Source organism: Triticum urartu, unplaced genomic scaffold (assembly GCF_003073215.2).
Source record: "Triticum urartu cultivar G1812 unplaced genomic scaffold, Tu2.1 TuUngrouped_contig_402, whole genome shotgun sequence".
Lineage (NCBI taxonomy): Eukaryota > Viridiplantae > Streptophyta > Magnoliopsida > Poales > Poaceae > Triticum > Triticum urartu.
Genome location: NW_024114574.1, coordinates 33,715 through 47,604, shown reverse-complemented (window position 1 = coordinate 47,604; position 13,890 = coordinate 33,715). Strand labels below are relative to the sequence as shown.

At 41.9% G+C, this 13,890-nt stretch overlaps 1 protein-coding gene across 1 annotated transcript; it reads left to right on the top strand.

The window, feature by feature from the left end:
• Window positions 1–3,391: 3,391 nt before the first annotated feature.
• On the top strand, window positions 3,392–13,387 carry LOC125527477 (nuclear pore complex protein NUP155). Its single transcript, XM_048691984.1, is given in 15 exon segments — window positions 3,392–3,646; window positions 5,215–5,384; window positions 5,950–6,076; window positions 7,151–7,413; window positions 7,499–8,742; window positions 8,850–9,208; window positions 9,281–9,493; window positions 9,609–9,856; window positions 9,974–10,035; window positions 10,038–10,366; window positions 11,127–11,311; window positions 11,395–11,740; window positions 12,418–12,636; window positions 12,731–13,059; window positions 13,189–13,387. Coding segments are annotated over 15 exon segments (4,362 nt in total). The 5' UTR covers window positions 3,392–3,481; the 3' UTR covers window positions 13,292–13,387.
• The last annotated feature ends 503 nt before the right edge of the window (window positions 13,388–13,890 follow it).

The following is a 13,890-nucleotide window of genomic DNA, read 5'->3' as shown; positions in this document are numbered from 1 at the left end:
TCCTTAAAAGTAAAAAGATTATTGCTCTGGCAATACATATTTATGTATATGATGGCCGATGAATAGCCTGAGTTGTGATGCTTTTGGCGCATGAGGAATTCCGACGGGTGCCTTTCGAGAGCAGTAACACCAAGAGTTTGTTTGTTGTTTGTGTAAGTTCACATTGCACGTCTGTACACGGTTTTGTTGTTTGTATTGTACAATGCATTTTTGCATATATGGTGTTTGATGAATAACTTGAGTAGTTTTTTTCTCGAGGATATGCATGATTATGCATATCATATAATGATAGGAGGAAAGGGGTGGAAGAGCACCCGTCCACAGAGTTACCCTTTGTCCGAACGGACAAAGAAAGATTACAAGAACTTAAATTTCCCCAGCACTCCACCTAGACAACTTCAGCAAACATGATCTCATGTCAACCTGGAGGAAATCTCCCTGTTGATACGTCTTCAACGTATCTATAATTTATAAAGTATTCATGCTATATTTACATGAGTACTGCATGGTTTTGGTGCACTTTTATATTATTTTTATGGACTAACATATTAATTTAGTGCCCAGTGTCAGTTCCTATTTTTTTGCATATTTTATGTTTCATAAAAAACCATACCAATCTATGTCCAAACACGATAAAAATTTACGACGATTTTTGTCAGAAGGAAAGAAACCCAGAAAGCTTCGGGAGGGAGGAGCCAAAAGGTGCCGGGGGGACCACAAGCTCAAGGGACGCCCCCTAGGGCACGCCATGCAAACTTGTGGGGCCCTTGGGACTCCCCCTAATGTGAATCCAATGCTGAAAAATCTCATAAATAGAGAACCCTCTGAAAAGTAACCTAGAACTTTTACTCCATCGCCGCAAGCCTCTTTTTCGAAGCGATCTCATCTAGAGGTCTTTTCCGGTACCCTGCTGGAGGGGGGCCATCGCAGAGGCCATCTTCACCATCCTTGCTGCCTCCATGGCGATGCCTGAGTAGTTCATCCTCGGGGGCCGAGGGTTTGTAGTAGTAGTTATGTGTTTGATCCCTCTCTCGTGTTCTTGATTTGGCATGATCTTCATGTACCATGAGCTTTACCAATATAGTTGGATCTTATGATGTTCTTCCCCTCCATTTCTTTTGTGGTGAATTGAGTCTTGCTCTTCGAAGTTTCTTTGTTATTGGATTAAATAGTCTGGATTTTAGATCACTTGATGCACGTCTCACTCGTGGATTCTCGTGGTGACATTGGGGTAATCTAGGTGACATAATAGTTGACTGATGCATACCACATGATGTTATCATAGTACGATCTCTAGAACTATTCGTAACAATTTGAGGGTCGTTCAATAAATTGATTGGAAAATACAACTTTGAGGTGGTTTACTACCTACGCGATTTCATCCTACTTTCTCCGATAGGAATAGAAACCTTGGAGTTTTTTTTTACCGCACTTTGAGGGATTATCATATGATTTAATTATGTTAGTAACGTTCAGAGATTGCACTAGTAAAAGTATGAACCCTAGACCTAAGCATTGAGATACCGTTTTGCTCGTTTTTATCACATGCTACTTTGCCGCTTTTTATCTATTCAAATTATAAAAAGATATTTCTACTATCTATACCACACATCTATCACCATCTCTTCACCGAACTAGTGCACATATACAACTAACATTTGTATTGGATGTGTTGTGGACACAAGAGACTCTTTATATTTGATTGCAAGGTTGTTTGAGAGAGACCATCTTTATCCTACACCTCTCACAGATTGATAAATCCTAGGTAATTCACTCGAAGGAATTTTGCCATTGTCTTATAAAACTTTGCGCTTGGAGGCCCAACAAAGTGTACAGAAATAAAGTTGCGTGGTAGACATCACCTGCGTCCACTCTCTACTAACCGGCATAATCGGCCGGAGATACACCGTCGAAGACCGCCGCATTACAATGCTTGCACGTTTCCCAGAGAACCAAGGTTGTGAAAGTGTTGTGGTCCTTCTGGCATTGCGGATCAAGAGAGATGGAGGAGCAACAATGCAAGAGCTGATCGTCAGGGCCGAAGGAATTTGTTGTTTGTATCATTACCTGAGTTGTGATACTTGTGTGTTCACATGGCACAAGAGGAATTCCAGTTGGCGCTTTTTGAGCAGTAAGAAAGAACGAGAGTTTTTTCCGTTGATCGAGTAAGTCCACATTGCAAATGTGTACATGAAAATGTTGTTTGTGTTGTACAATGAAAATACCTCTGTTTTTTTCTTTGTTTTACAATGTAATTACTACGGAGTCATTCTCACTCTTGTTCTTGACATATTACTGGTACCTAAAGAACACACTGTAATGTAACATTTTATAGGAATCATTTGTTGTAGGCAAGGAGAATCACTGTACTTAAGAATCAACATTTTTTTCTTTTGTTGATCGGCCTATATGTGCGGGCAAATCAGCACGACTGCCCACTATTCAGGGCTATTTCTTTTGACAACTTTAAAATAAGTTGTAGCCTCCTTAGGGCCTCTTTGTTTCATAGGATTGCAAAAACACAGGAATAGGAAAAACGTAGAATTGAAATGGTATGTTCATTGGATTCTTATAGGATTTGAGTTTATTTGATTATGTCACGAGAAAAACAAATGATTTCTTTCAAGAGATTGGAGTGGATGTTGGAATTCCTGTAAAATGTAGTACAAATGAATTCTTAGGAAAAAATCCTACAAGATTCAATCCTACGAATCAAACAACCAACGTAGAAAAAATTCCTAAGGATTCTAATCTTTTAAAGATACTGTGAAAATCCTTTGAATCAAAGAGACCCTTAGCCTTTTTCTTTAAGCAGCCTTCATTATTCATTGAGGCTTTTAGGTATGAGATAATTAATTTAGAAGTCTTAAAACTTTATCCAAATGATAAGTGCCACACGTATGACACGAAGCACTCCGGTCCTGATATTTTTTACAACTGAAGTTGCTATATGAAAAAAAACCAAACCTAAAAAATAAGCCGAAACTTGCCATCCGAAAAGAAAGTTTTCATGCTTGACAAGTAAAGTTGCCATTCTCGTGCCACTAATTTTGCCATAAAAAAACACTCGGAGTTCTCATGTGTTAGTGCGGCACTGATAGGGTTCAAAATTTAAAAATGGCTTAATTTCTAAGCTGGAAGAGAGGCATTTTTTTTAGCTCCGTCAAACCGAGGCTCCAAAACCGGGCTCAGTTGGAATGGCACAAACAAACAGAAAGCGAACCCCGACCGAGCTCGGCACAAAAAGCTGTGGCCGGGGTCACCGGTGAGTCACGGGAATGGAGAAGGGAAACGGGAAAAATTTCCGAACGCCCACTGCAAAATCCGGACGCCCGCCGCACGAAAACCTCAAACCCGCCAAACAAAGCCGACCGCCGCGCACCGTTCCCCACCGTCTCTCGCCCCCCCTCACTCGCGCTCTAGGGTTTCCCCGCTCTAGCCGTCCCCCGCCCCCTCCTCCCCGCAGAGGCGCGGCGCTCCGATGATGGCGTGGGCGGAGGACGAGGCCATCGGCCCCGACGTCGCCTCGGCGGGGCTGCACGTCTCGGAGCGGATCGGCCGCGACGCCGCCGCGCAGCCCGACCTGGAGGAGGCGCTCGAGGCCTCGCGCTACGCCTCCCACCCCTACTCCTCGCACCCCAAGGAGGTAACCCCCGCGCCACCGCCCGCGTAATGTGTTCTAGGGCCTGCACGCGCTCGAGCCGTTGATCTGTGACAGCGTATATTCCCCTTTTTGGTGTATCCGAGGCTTGCAGCGGAGCTACGCGTAGGTTAAGCAGCATTAGTTCTGGGGGATTCGCAGGCGTTTTTTTAGTCTTTTGCTCTCCCTGTTGGGCTGGAAGCCGTCGAAGTCTGAGGAGAACACGATGGGGTTGAAATTGAACCTGTTTATTTGGAACTTGGTAGAAAATCGAGGTCAAATTTTGACATAGATGCAGCGGTATATCATTTTTCAAGTTTGGCTGCCTATGTGAAACTTCGCGGCAAATCCCGTGAAATTTCATGTAAATTCTGGGAAACAAACGAAAGTTATAACCGTGCACATTTGGCAATTTACACGGGAGACTAAATCAGGGGTGTTCTAGTGTTTTTGGGACCTCCCTGTTTTGGGGTTGTACACAAAACACAAGATGAAAACAGTGTAAGCTTTGCAACATCACCGACCACCGTGCGAAGCAGTGAGCTTCCTTCTTTACTAAGATTCATTCATGTGAGCAGGCCTAAGCATATAAGCGAAACCACAAAGGATGCATCTGAGCTCAAAGGAGAGCTTAATCATGTCTCTCTGCAAGCTCATTGGTGTTGTACAATGCTATTTAACAGTAGTAGACCATCTAACACTAGACCTCCATATTGTAAAATGCACTTGTGTTTCTAGGCGTGTATTAGTATTTACTAGAATGCATGCATATATTCACTTATAATTTATAATTATGCTTAGCTTCAGCTTAAACTCAATAATCTTTTGAGTCTGAGTTTGGGTTGATTTGGTGCTGAGCTCGTATCTTGTTGAGCTGAGCTTGTCTGCAACATTACCTGCAACTTCTCCTTGTTGCCCGTGAATTCTCCAACATCCTTTGCAGAACAGATTGATTAGAGTGTATGCCAGCAAGACACAGTTTAATTTCCTTCGAATCTTTCAACCTCCAGTGGTTAAAGCAACCTCTGTTTTACATTCGAGAGTCTGCAGCACAGTACTACCAGCCCAATGGCATTCTTGTTCTTGCCATGCGGAGGTTATTTAAAATTTGCTTTTCCCACCCACTTTAAAACTCTTTTAGGCAACGAGCATCCTTCATTTCTGGTGACAGATTCTAAGTTCTACCCCCTCCATTCCATAATTCTTGTCATGGTTTTAGTTCAAATTTGAAACAAAATTTTAGGATTTAGGTGCTATTGTTTTTTCTTGCTTGTTTCTGTGGGAAGTTTTTGCCTCAAACGCAGTTGATCCTCGAGTCTTGCTAATCAACAATTTTCATGATACTGGGTAACAATTGTTGATATTAGTGACGGAGATCTTCCCTTACTCCTTGACTGTAAAAGTTTACCTTTTCAATCACTTAAATACATTGGTTTAGTAAGGCCTAGTCTTTTCTACCTTCTGTGTGAGTTGTAAGTTATATTCTGAAGTTATTATGCATTTTGAACACAATTTTTTTATTTTATTCTTGTGAAGTTAATAACTATATAAGATACTTTTATGTTCTACTGCAGTGGCCTCCTCTAGTGGAAGTTGCAGAAACTCGGCAGCTTCCTCCTATGCTGATTGAGAGATATAATGCAGCTGCTGGTGAAGGAACAGCTCTTTGTGGAATATTTTCTGAAATACACCGGGCCTGGGCAACTGTTGACAATTCATTTTATGTCTGGCGCTTTGATAAGTGGTAATTCATTATTTTTGTTTGTTCATCCCCTTTGCTGACACACAACTTAAGCTAAAAAACACCAGCGCTACTTTATGACGCGGCTCTTGTTACTTAGCATCTCAAAGTTTGTGCCATTGTTATGAATAATTTGCCAGGTGCAGCACAGTCCCTCTGTTTTCTTTTCTAGAGAATGCCTTAATACCATTCCTTTTGATATGCATGTGTGTTTGGTCGAAACTGAGTGTGATGAGTCTATGATGTGTTACCTTCTATTAAACCAAGCATCTATTATTGTCTATGAAGTTGTACCTTCTTTTATTGTACACCACATTTAGGCAACATCACTGTATAGTAGTTGTTGAAAATTATCTTCCTGTATTTCTGTGTAATTGCATAGATGGCAAAGATCAGGTCTGATTAGCAAAAGTAACTTCACCTTTATATAGTTAAATCCAGTGATTAGCACAAATGATCTCGCTTCTCAATTCTCATCAAAATTCAAATAGTAATCCCCCTCACTTGTGATAGGCCATGTTTGTCGCTAACCATCTAATAGATGGCATATTTTTTCTCTATTTATCAGGGATGGCCAGTGTCAAGAGTATCATGCAGATGAGCAAGCAATTTGTGCTGTTGGACTTGCTAGAGCAAAGCCTGGGATTTTTGTCGAAGCAATCCAGTACATTTTAGTTTTAGCAACTCCTGTGGAGGTAAGAATGCTTGCGGGTTCTCCTGGGCAAAATTTGAGATTCAACCATTAAATTGAGAACTTGAAATAATTTGTTAACCTGGGAAAATGAAGTTTGGAAAAGAGAGTCAAATTTACTCTTCCCACTAACCTATTTTCTTGCAAATATCGAGGTAGAACAGAAATTTATATTTTACAAAATGATGGACACAACTCTTACATCTATTCTTCAGTTTTTTTTTTGGGTTTGCATGTGACTATTTTGGCGTTCCACAATGCTTGACTAGTGGAGCACTGGATGCCACCCCTATCTGGCTAGTTGCATATAGCTATGTCATACCCTGTAGTTCTGCCAAGGTGATTAGATCACCACTCAGCATATTTAGGGATGTATGTGCAGTGAACTATGAAAAACATCAGCATGGAGCTTACCAACACAATACCAAACTAGCCATTATTTTCTCTCATTCCCATCAACATCTGTATAGGAACCTAACAATGCCCTTGTGTGGCTTGCTTGTTAGATAGAAATAATCTGTAAACAACAATGGTTATACCGGTACGAACGGTTAGTCGGTTACCAGCTGGACCATCTAGAATTGCTGAATTATTGATATGCTCAGAATCCAATTAGACGGATAATTTTTGTTTGCTTGATAGAAAGAACTCATTCAAACAATTATGTTCATTCTTTCATTTAAGCCTCATGCAGTCACGTTACTGAGATCCCATTTTAACTAAGATTTATGGAAATAAAAGTTGCATATTCCTAACAGCTTCATGGCTGCTACTTTCTGTTAGGACAGAGAATGCTGTAGGTAGAATATTAGAATGCTAGAAGTGATTTAAAGCAATCAATTATAGTGAAGTATCATTTATTAGAGGATGATACACATCACAGAAACGTCTTCTGCTGAACTGAGGTTGATATAAATCCTCTGGCTACGCAGCTGTTTTCCTTTTTCTGATTTTCCATTCATTGATTGACATTTACTGTTACGAACCTGCAAATCATGCAAGCTTTTACAAAAGTTACTATCTAGGATACTTATTTTCTAGTCAATAAATATACACTCACCTACATCTGTTGTGTCAGGTGATGCTTGTTGGAGTTTGCTGTTCTGCTAGTGCTGATGGAACAGATCCGTATGCTGAACTTTCATTGCAACCTTTACCTGAGTACATGATTTCTACTGATGGTGTCACAATGACATGCATCACATGTACAGATAAGGGTCAGATTTTCCTGTCAGGACGTGATGGGCATATATATGAATTGCAATACACAACTGGTTCAGGTTGGCGTAAACGCTGCCGTAAACTTTGCCTTACCACGGGTTTAGGCAGTCTTCTTTCCAGGTATCAGCTGTGAAATAATCTGACCCTTTCCTTTGCCTTTTACGTGTTTCTGGTCACCTGCTTATTCAGTTAACTTGATTTTCAGGTGGGTCCTGCCAAGTGCGTTTAATTTCTCAGCTGTTGATCCTATAGTGGACATGGTTATTGATGAGGAGAGGAACACTATCTATGCACGCACAGAAGGCATGAAATTGCAACTATTTGATTTAGGAGCTAGCGGTGATGGTCCCTTGAAAAAAATCACTGAAGAAAAGAACCTTGTTGATCCACGAGATGCACCTTATGGTGGTCGAAGGCCTAATGCATCAAGAGCTGCACGATCCCCGAAACCATCAATAGTATGCATCTCACCTTTGTCCACCATGGAATCGAAATGGCTCCATGCTGTTGCTGTTTTATCAGATGGCAAGAGATTATTCATTTCAACATCAGGTGGAAGCAGTTCTTCAGTTGGACTGAACTCTGGTTTGCAGAGGCCAAGCTGTTTAAAAATTGTTGCTACTAGGCCTTCCCCACCTCTAGGGGTTGGTGGGGGACTCACATTTGGTGCTGTTTCTGCTGCTGGCAGAGCTCAGCCGGAGGATCTGGCGTTAAAAGTGGAGTCTGCTTTCTATTCTGCCGGCGCTCTTATAATGTCAGATTCATCTGCTACAGCTATGTCCTCCCTTCTAGCTGTGCAGAAAGATTCTGCTGCCCAGTTATCACTGCCCAGTACCTTCGCAACAGCTTCTAGAAGCTCTAAGGCTCTCCGAGAAACAGTCTCCGCTTTGCCTGTTGAGGGTCGGATGCTTTGTGCTTCTGATGTCTTCCCACTTCCAGATGCTGCTTTCATCATGCAGTCTTTATACGCTGATGTGGAATGCCTTTCAGCATTCAGAAAACCTTCTGAGAAAGCATCTATAAAGCTGTGGGCCAAAGGCGATCTTCCTACCCAGCATATCTTACCACGGAGAAGGATGGTAGTATTCAATACAATGGGTTTGATGGAATTAGTTTTTAACAGGCCTGTTGACATTCTGAGAAAGTTGTTTGATGGGAACACCTTGAGATCACAAATAGAAGAGTTCTTTAACCGCTTTGGTGCTGGAGAGGCTGCAGCAATGTGCTTAATGCTAGCTGCGAAGTTACTTTACACTGAAGATAGTCTGATAAGCAACGCGGTTTCTGAGAAGGCTGCTGAAGCATTTGAGGACCCTGGGCTTGTTGGAATGCCTCAACTTAATGGCACTACTGCTTTGTCTAACACTCGAACTCAGGCTGGAGGCTTTAGCATGGGACAAGTTGTTCAGGAAGCAGAACCTTTGTTTTCCGGTGCATATGAAGGCTTCCCTTATGCTCATCCCCCCCCCCCCCCCCCCCCCCCCCCCCCCCCCCCCCCCCCCCCCCCCCCCCCCCCCCCCCCCCCCCCCCCCCGCCCCCCCCCCTGACATCTGTATCTGTGTGGGAGCTTCCAGTTATGGTGGTTCGGGGGCTGATAGGTTCCAATGACCACGGGGATGGCGTGGTCGTTTGTAGGCTTTCTACTGGTGCCATGAAAGTTCTTGAGAGTAAGATTCGTTCGTTGGAAACATTTTTGAGGTCCAGAAGAAACAAGAGAAGAGGACTTTATGGGTATGTTGCTGGCCTGGGAGATTCTGGTTCCATACTGTACAAAACAGGGCCTACCATTGGTGCCGGTATCCATAACAATGGAAAGAGCCCCTACCGCATTAGAGACATGGACTCTGCAGATCAATCTGCATCGAATAAGAAGCCACGGTCGCTTTATACATCAGCAGAACTAGCTGCTATGGAGGTAACATTTCTGTAATTTGTCAAGGAAGAGAAAATCTAAATTTGTTTGCTTAATACTTTACTTGTATAACAGGTGAGGGCAATCGAGTGCCTTAGGCGGTTGCTTCGAAGATCTGGTGAAGCACTTGTTCTACTACAACTTATTTGTCAGCATAATGTTGCTCGCTTGGTTCAGACACTAGGCAATGATTTGCGCAAAAAGTTAGTTCAGTTAACGTTTCATCAGTTAGTATGTTCTGAGGATGGTGACCAGCTTGCGATGCGGCTTATTTCTTCACTCATGGAGGTAGCACTCTTCTCCCTCTCTCTCTGCTCTGCCCAAACTACCAACAAAAAGGGAACAGCCTTGGTGATTCATCACTCATTGCATTTTAATCTGTACTTTTATTTGATTTTTGCAGTACTACATTGGCCCAGAGGGCAAAGGAACTGTTGAGGATATCAGCACTAAATTGAGGGAAGGCTGTCCTAGCTACTTCAATGAGTCAGACTACAAGTATTACTCCGCAGTTGAGAGTCTCGAGAAAGCATCTATGACAAACAACCAGGACGAGAGGGATATTCTTGCTAGGGAAGCCTTCAATCTCTTGACCAAAATTCCAGACTCTGCTGATTTGAGTGCTATATGCAAGAGATTTGAGAACCTACGGTTAGTTCCTTACTGAATCATCTTGTATATGATAAAACAAATCTATAAATCCTGAACACTTTGATTTATTTGGTCTGCAAGCTGACATTCTCTGTGTTTTGTTGGATGGGAGTTCAGATTCTATGAGGCAGTAGTGCGGTTGCCACTACAGAAGGCTCAAGCACTTGATTCCAATGCTGATTTATTAATGGGCAAATTGATGCGAGGCATCATGATACTATAACTGCACAGCGTGTACAGTGCTATGAAATAGTTATGAATGCTCTGCGCACACTCAAAGGTGCGGGACGAAGTGGGGCACCTGGTTCAATGACCGCCCTTGATCCAGCTTCTCGAAGCAAATGTATCAAACAGATTATTCAGCTAAGTGTCCAGTGGCCAGACACAGCTTTCCACGAGCATCTATACAGGACACTTATTGAGCTTGGTCTGGATAATGAACTTTTGGAGTACGGAGGCTCTGATTTGGTTGCTTTTCTTCAGAGTGCTGGTCGTAAGCATCAAGAAGAGGTGAATCCTAATAACAACCTGGTATTGTTAGAGATGTACTCCCTCCGTTCCCAAATATTTGTCTTTCTAGTCATTTCAAATGGACACAACATACGGATGCATGTAGACATATTTTAGAGCGTAGATTCACTTATTTTGCTCCGTATGTAGTCACTTGTTGAAATCTCTAAAAAGACAAATATTTGGGAACGAAGGGAGTATTTAGTATGTTAACTCAATTGAAAAATTTGTTAACGTGTTGAATCTGAAGGCCTTGTAGAAGAGTGTAGAAGAATATCTTGCATTTTATGTTGTATTTTGTTGCATTTTTGCTTGAGCTGGCTGCCTTATCGATCCTACAGGCTCCACCACTGCCTCAACTTACCTCATCCGTGTCCATATTGTTCTCATCTTAATAAAATGGAAACTGAAATTATTAACATGAGTTCATTTAGTTTATATCCTGTTTAGTGTTAGCTAAAAGGTACACCATCTGCTAAAGTTTACGTGGAGCCTGCCCATCTCTTGTCTAATACCAGCCAGATTCATCATACTATCATACAATTGTTCCTGCTACTTAGTTTTCTTTTTGCTCTGATAATCTAAAAGTGCCTTCTTCAACTTCTGGATATATGATTCCTTGCATTAGAAATGCTTGTATGTTTGCTAAATCTTTCCAAGTCATCATCATCTTAACTTGTACTGAGTTCAAGACATTACTGTGTTATAAAAGAATATACATGTTGTACTGTCCTGACCGTCTCTTTCTTCCACTTTTAAGGTTCGAGGGGCTCCTAGGTTGGATGATTTAGGCGCACCTATTTCTACCAGCCAAACGAAGTATCTTGAGCTCCTAGCAAGGTACTATGTTCTCAAGGGGGAGCATGTTGCTGCCGCCAGGATGTTATTGATATTGGCAGAAAGGCAGTGCTCCAATGCCGAAGAAGCTCCTGCTCTTGACCAGAGGTCTCCACATTTTGTTCTGCTTCTTTTCTTTACCTCCGTATGTCCATGTGTTGTATCTATTAACACCTAACTTTGGAATCCAGGTATCAATATCTGAGCAATGCTGTGCTACAGGCCAAAAGTGCAGGCATTGCTGCCGATTCGTCGAGAAATCCTATTGACAGTAGTACAGTGGATCTACTTGAAGGCAAACTTGCAGTGCTTCGGTTTCAAATGCAAATTAAACAAGAACTGGAGTCTATGGCTTCACGGCTTGAAACTATCCCAGGCAGTGGTGAATCACCCAGTGACCCCTTTCCTCGTGATAATATTCTAGCTGATGCAGAATCTGCCAAGGAGGCCAAGGACAAGGCGAAAGAGCTTTCACTGAATCTTAAGAGCATTACTCAACTATACAATGACTATGCTGTTCCATTTAATCTTTGGGAGGTACGATTTTCTGTGTTTCATGGAATTCAAGTTGGATCACAACATTGTTACATGATTTCAACTCTTGCCTTTATGGAGCTGAGGTCTTAGCAAATGGACTTCTCAAAACAACCTTTCATGTCCTGTTCGTTAGCATGCTCATGTGCATTCCACTTATTCACCTAAAATTTTGAACCCTAACCAGGATTGAAGTTGCATGAGATGTTTGTTGATGTGCACTGTAAGATCATGCTGGCTTATGTTTACTATGAACTACTCCCTCTGTTCCCTAATATAAGACCTTTTTAGCTATTTCAAAATATTGGCTACATACATACTGAAATGAGTGAACATACACACTAAAATGTGTTTAGATACGTACGAATCAAGAAAAAGCTAAAAGGTCTTATATTAGGGATTGAGGGAGTATGAAGTGTGCACTACTGGGAAATCTTGCTGCTAGTATCATTATGTTTCTTTTCTCAAAAATAAATCATGGTGCTCAATAAGTTTGCCTAGTTCCAAAACAAAAGAACCTCAAGGCAAACTGATGTTCTGGCTTTGGTGTTCTTGCCTTTCTGTTGTTGGGTCATGCATTTGTACTTAGGAGTGCCTTTTACTTCGTAAGGCTTACATCTGTTTTGGGTAATTACTCAAAAAGTTGACTGCTTAAAGCTGCTTGTTGTTGTTGTTGTTAGGTTTGCCTGGAAATGCTCAACTTTGCAAATTACTCTGGAGATGCTGATAGCAAAATTGTCCGGGAAATTTGGGCCAGACTCCTTGACCAAACACTGACAAGAGGTGGTTTAGCAGAAGCATGTTCTGTGGTGAAAAGAGTTGGCTCAAAACTAGATCCTGCAGATGGAGCTTGTTTACCTTTGGATATAATATGCCTTCATCTTGAGAAGGCTGCATTGGTATGTGTACATGGCATCTATATATGTATTTTTCATACTTAGCAGCAGTGCACTTCACAGGGAGACTTATATCATCAAATGCTCCTATCTACAGGATAGGTTAAGTTCAGGACAAGAATTAGTTGGTGATGAGGATGTTGCAAGAGCCCTTCTCGGAGCCTGTAAAGGTCTAGCCGAGCCTGTGCTTGCTGTGTATGATCAACTGTTATCGAATGGCGCAATCGTGCCCTCACTTAATCTGAAGCTGCGGCTTCTGAGATCAGTTCTCGCAATCCTTCGTGAATGGGGAATGTCGGTCATTGCCCATAAGCTAGGCACCACAACTGCTGGGGCTTCGTTCTTTTTGGATGGAACATTTTCGCTCAATCAAACAGGGTCTTTGCAGAAAGGTGTTCGAGATAAAATAATTAGTTTGGCAAATAGGTAAGCAACATAATCCCCGTGAGTCAAATCACCAATCCTTTTTGTTCATACTTGCTATTTTAATGTTACCTCCTGCAAATCACATAAGCTCCGCAATTCTACATGCTCACATTGTGTTTGCATCTTCAGGTATATGACTGAGGTGAGGCGATTAAATCTCCCACAGAACCAAACAGATAATGTGTACCGAGGTTTCCGTGACCTAGAGGAGAAATTGTTATCACCTTACTAGCCATTCTTTATTTGTCCTCTCAACATTGTAAAGTGTGGGATGCGCATTTGTTGTTGTACCAAGTATGGGAATAAAGCCAAGACAATCTTGATTCAACTGGACATTGATCTCTCATACGCTGTTTATCCATGTAGTGGAATTTTGTGCAAGAACCCAGGAGGGGGCTCATCACGGATCAAATTGTTTGCGCGTCTCGAAGATATTGGAAACAGGGCAGGCAACCTCATTTCTTTGCGCGTCTCGAAGATATTGGATTGTTACTGCATTGTTTCCGTAGTGATGAGGTTGTACAGTTCTGTAGTTAAATGATTCTTCAAGCTAGTTGTTTCCGTAGTGTTGTTAGTTCCTAGTCTTGTTGGTCCTTTTTGCAATGTTAGTTGTTTCCGTAGTGTTGTCAGTTGCTGCATACAGGTTAGTGTTTGCAGAGGCTACACGTGGAACCCCTATTCCTTTTGCAAATCCACGCAACTGTTTTGTGAGGGATGCAAATTTGGAACCTAAAGGGACTTGAAGAGATGCAAATTTATTAAAAAAAACACTATTTTTTCAAATGAGGTGAATTCGGTATACCCTGGAGGTTCCAAATTTGCATGCCTATG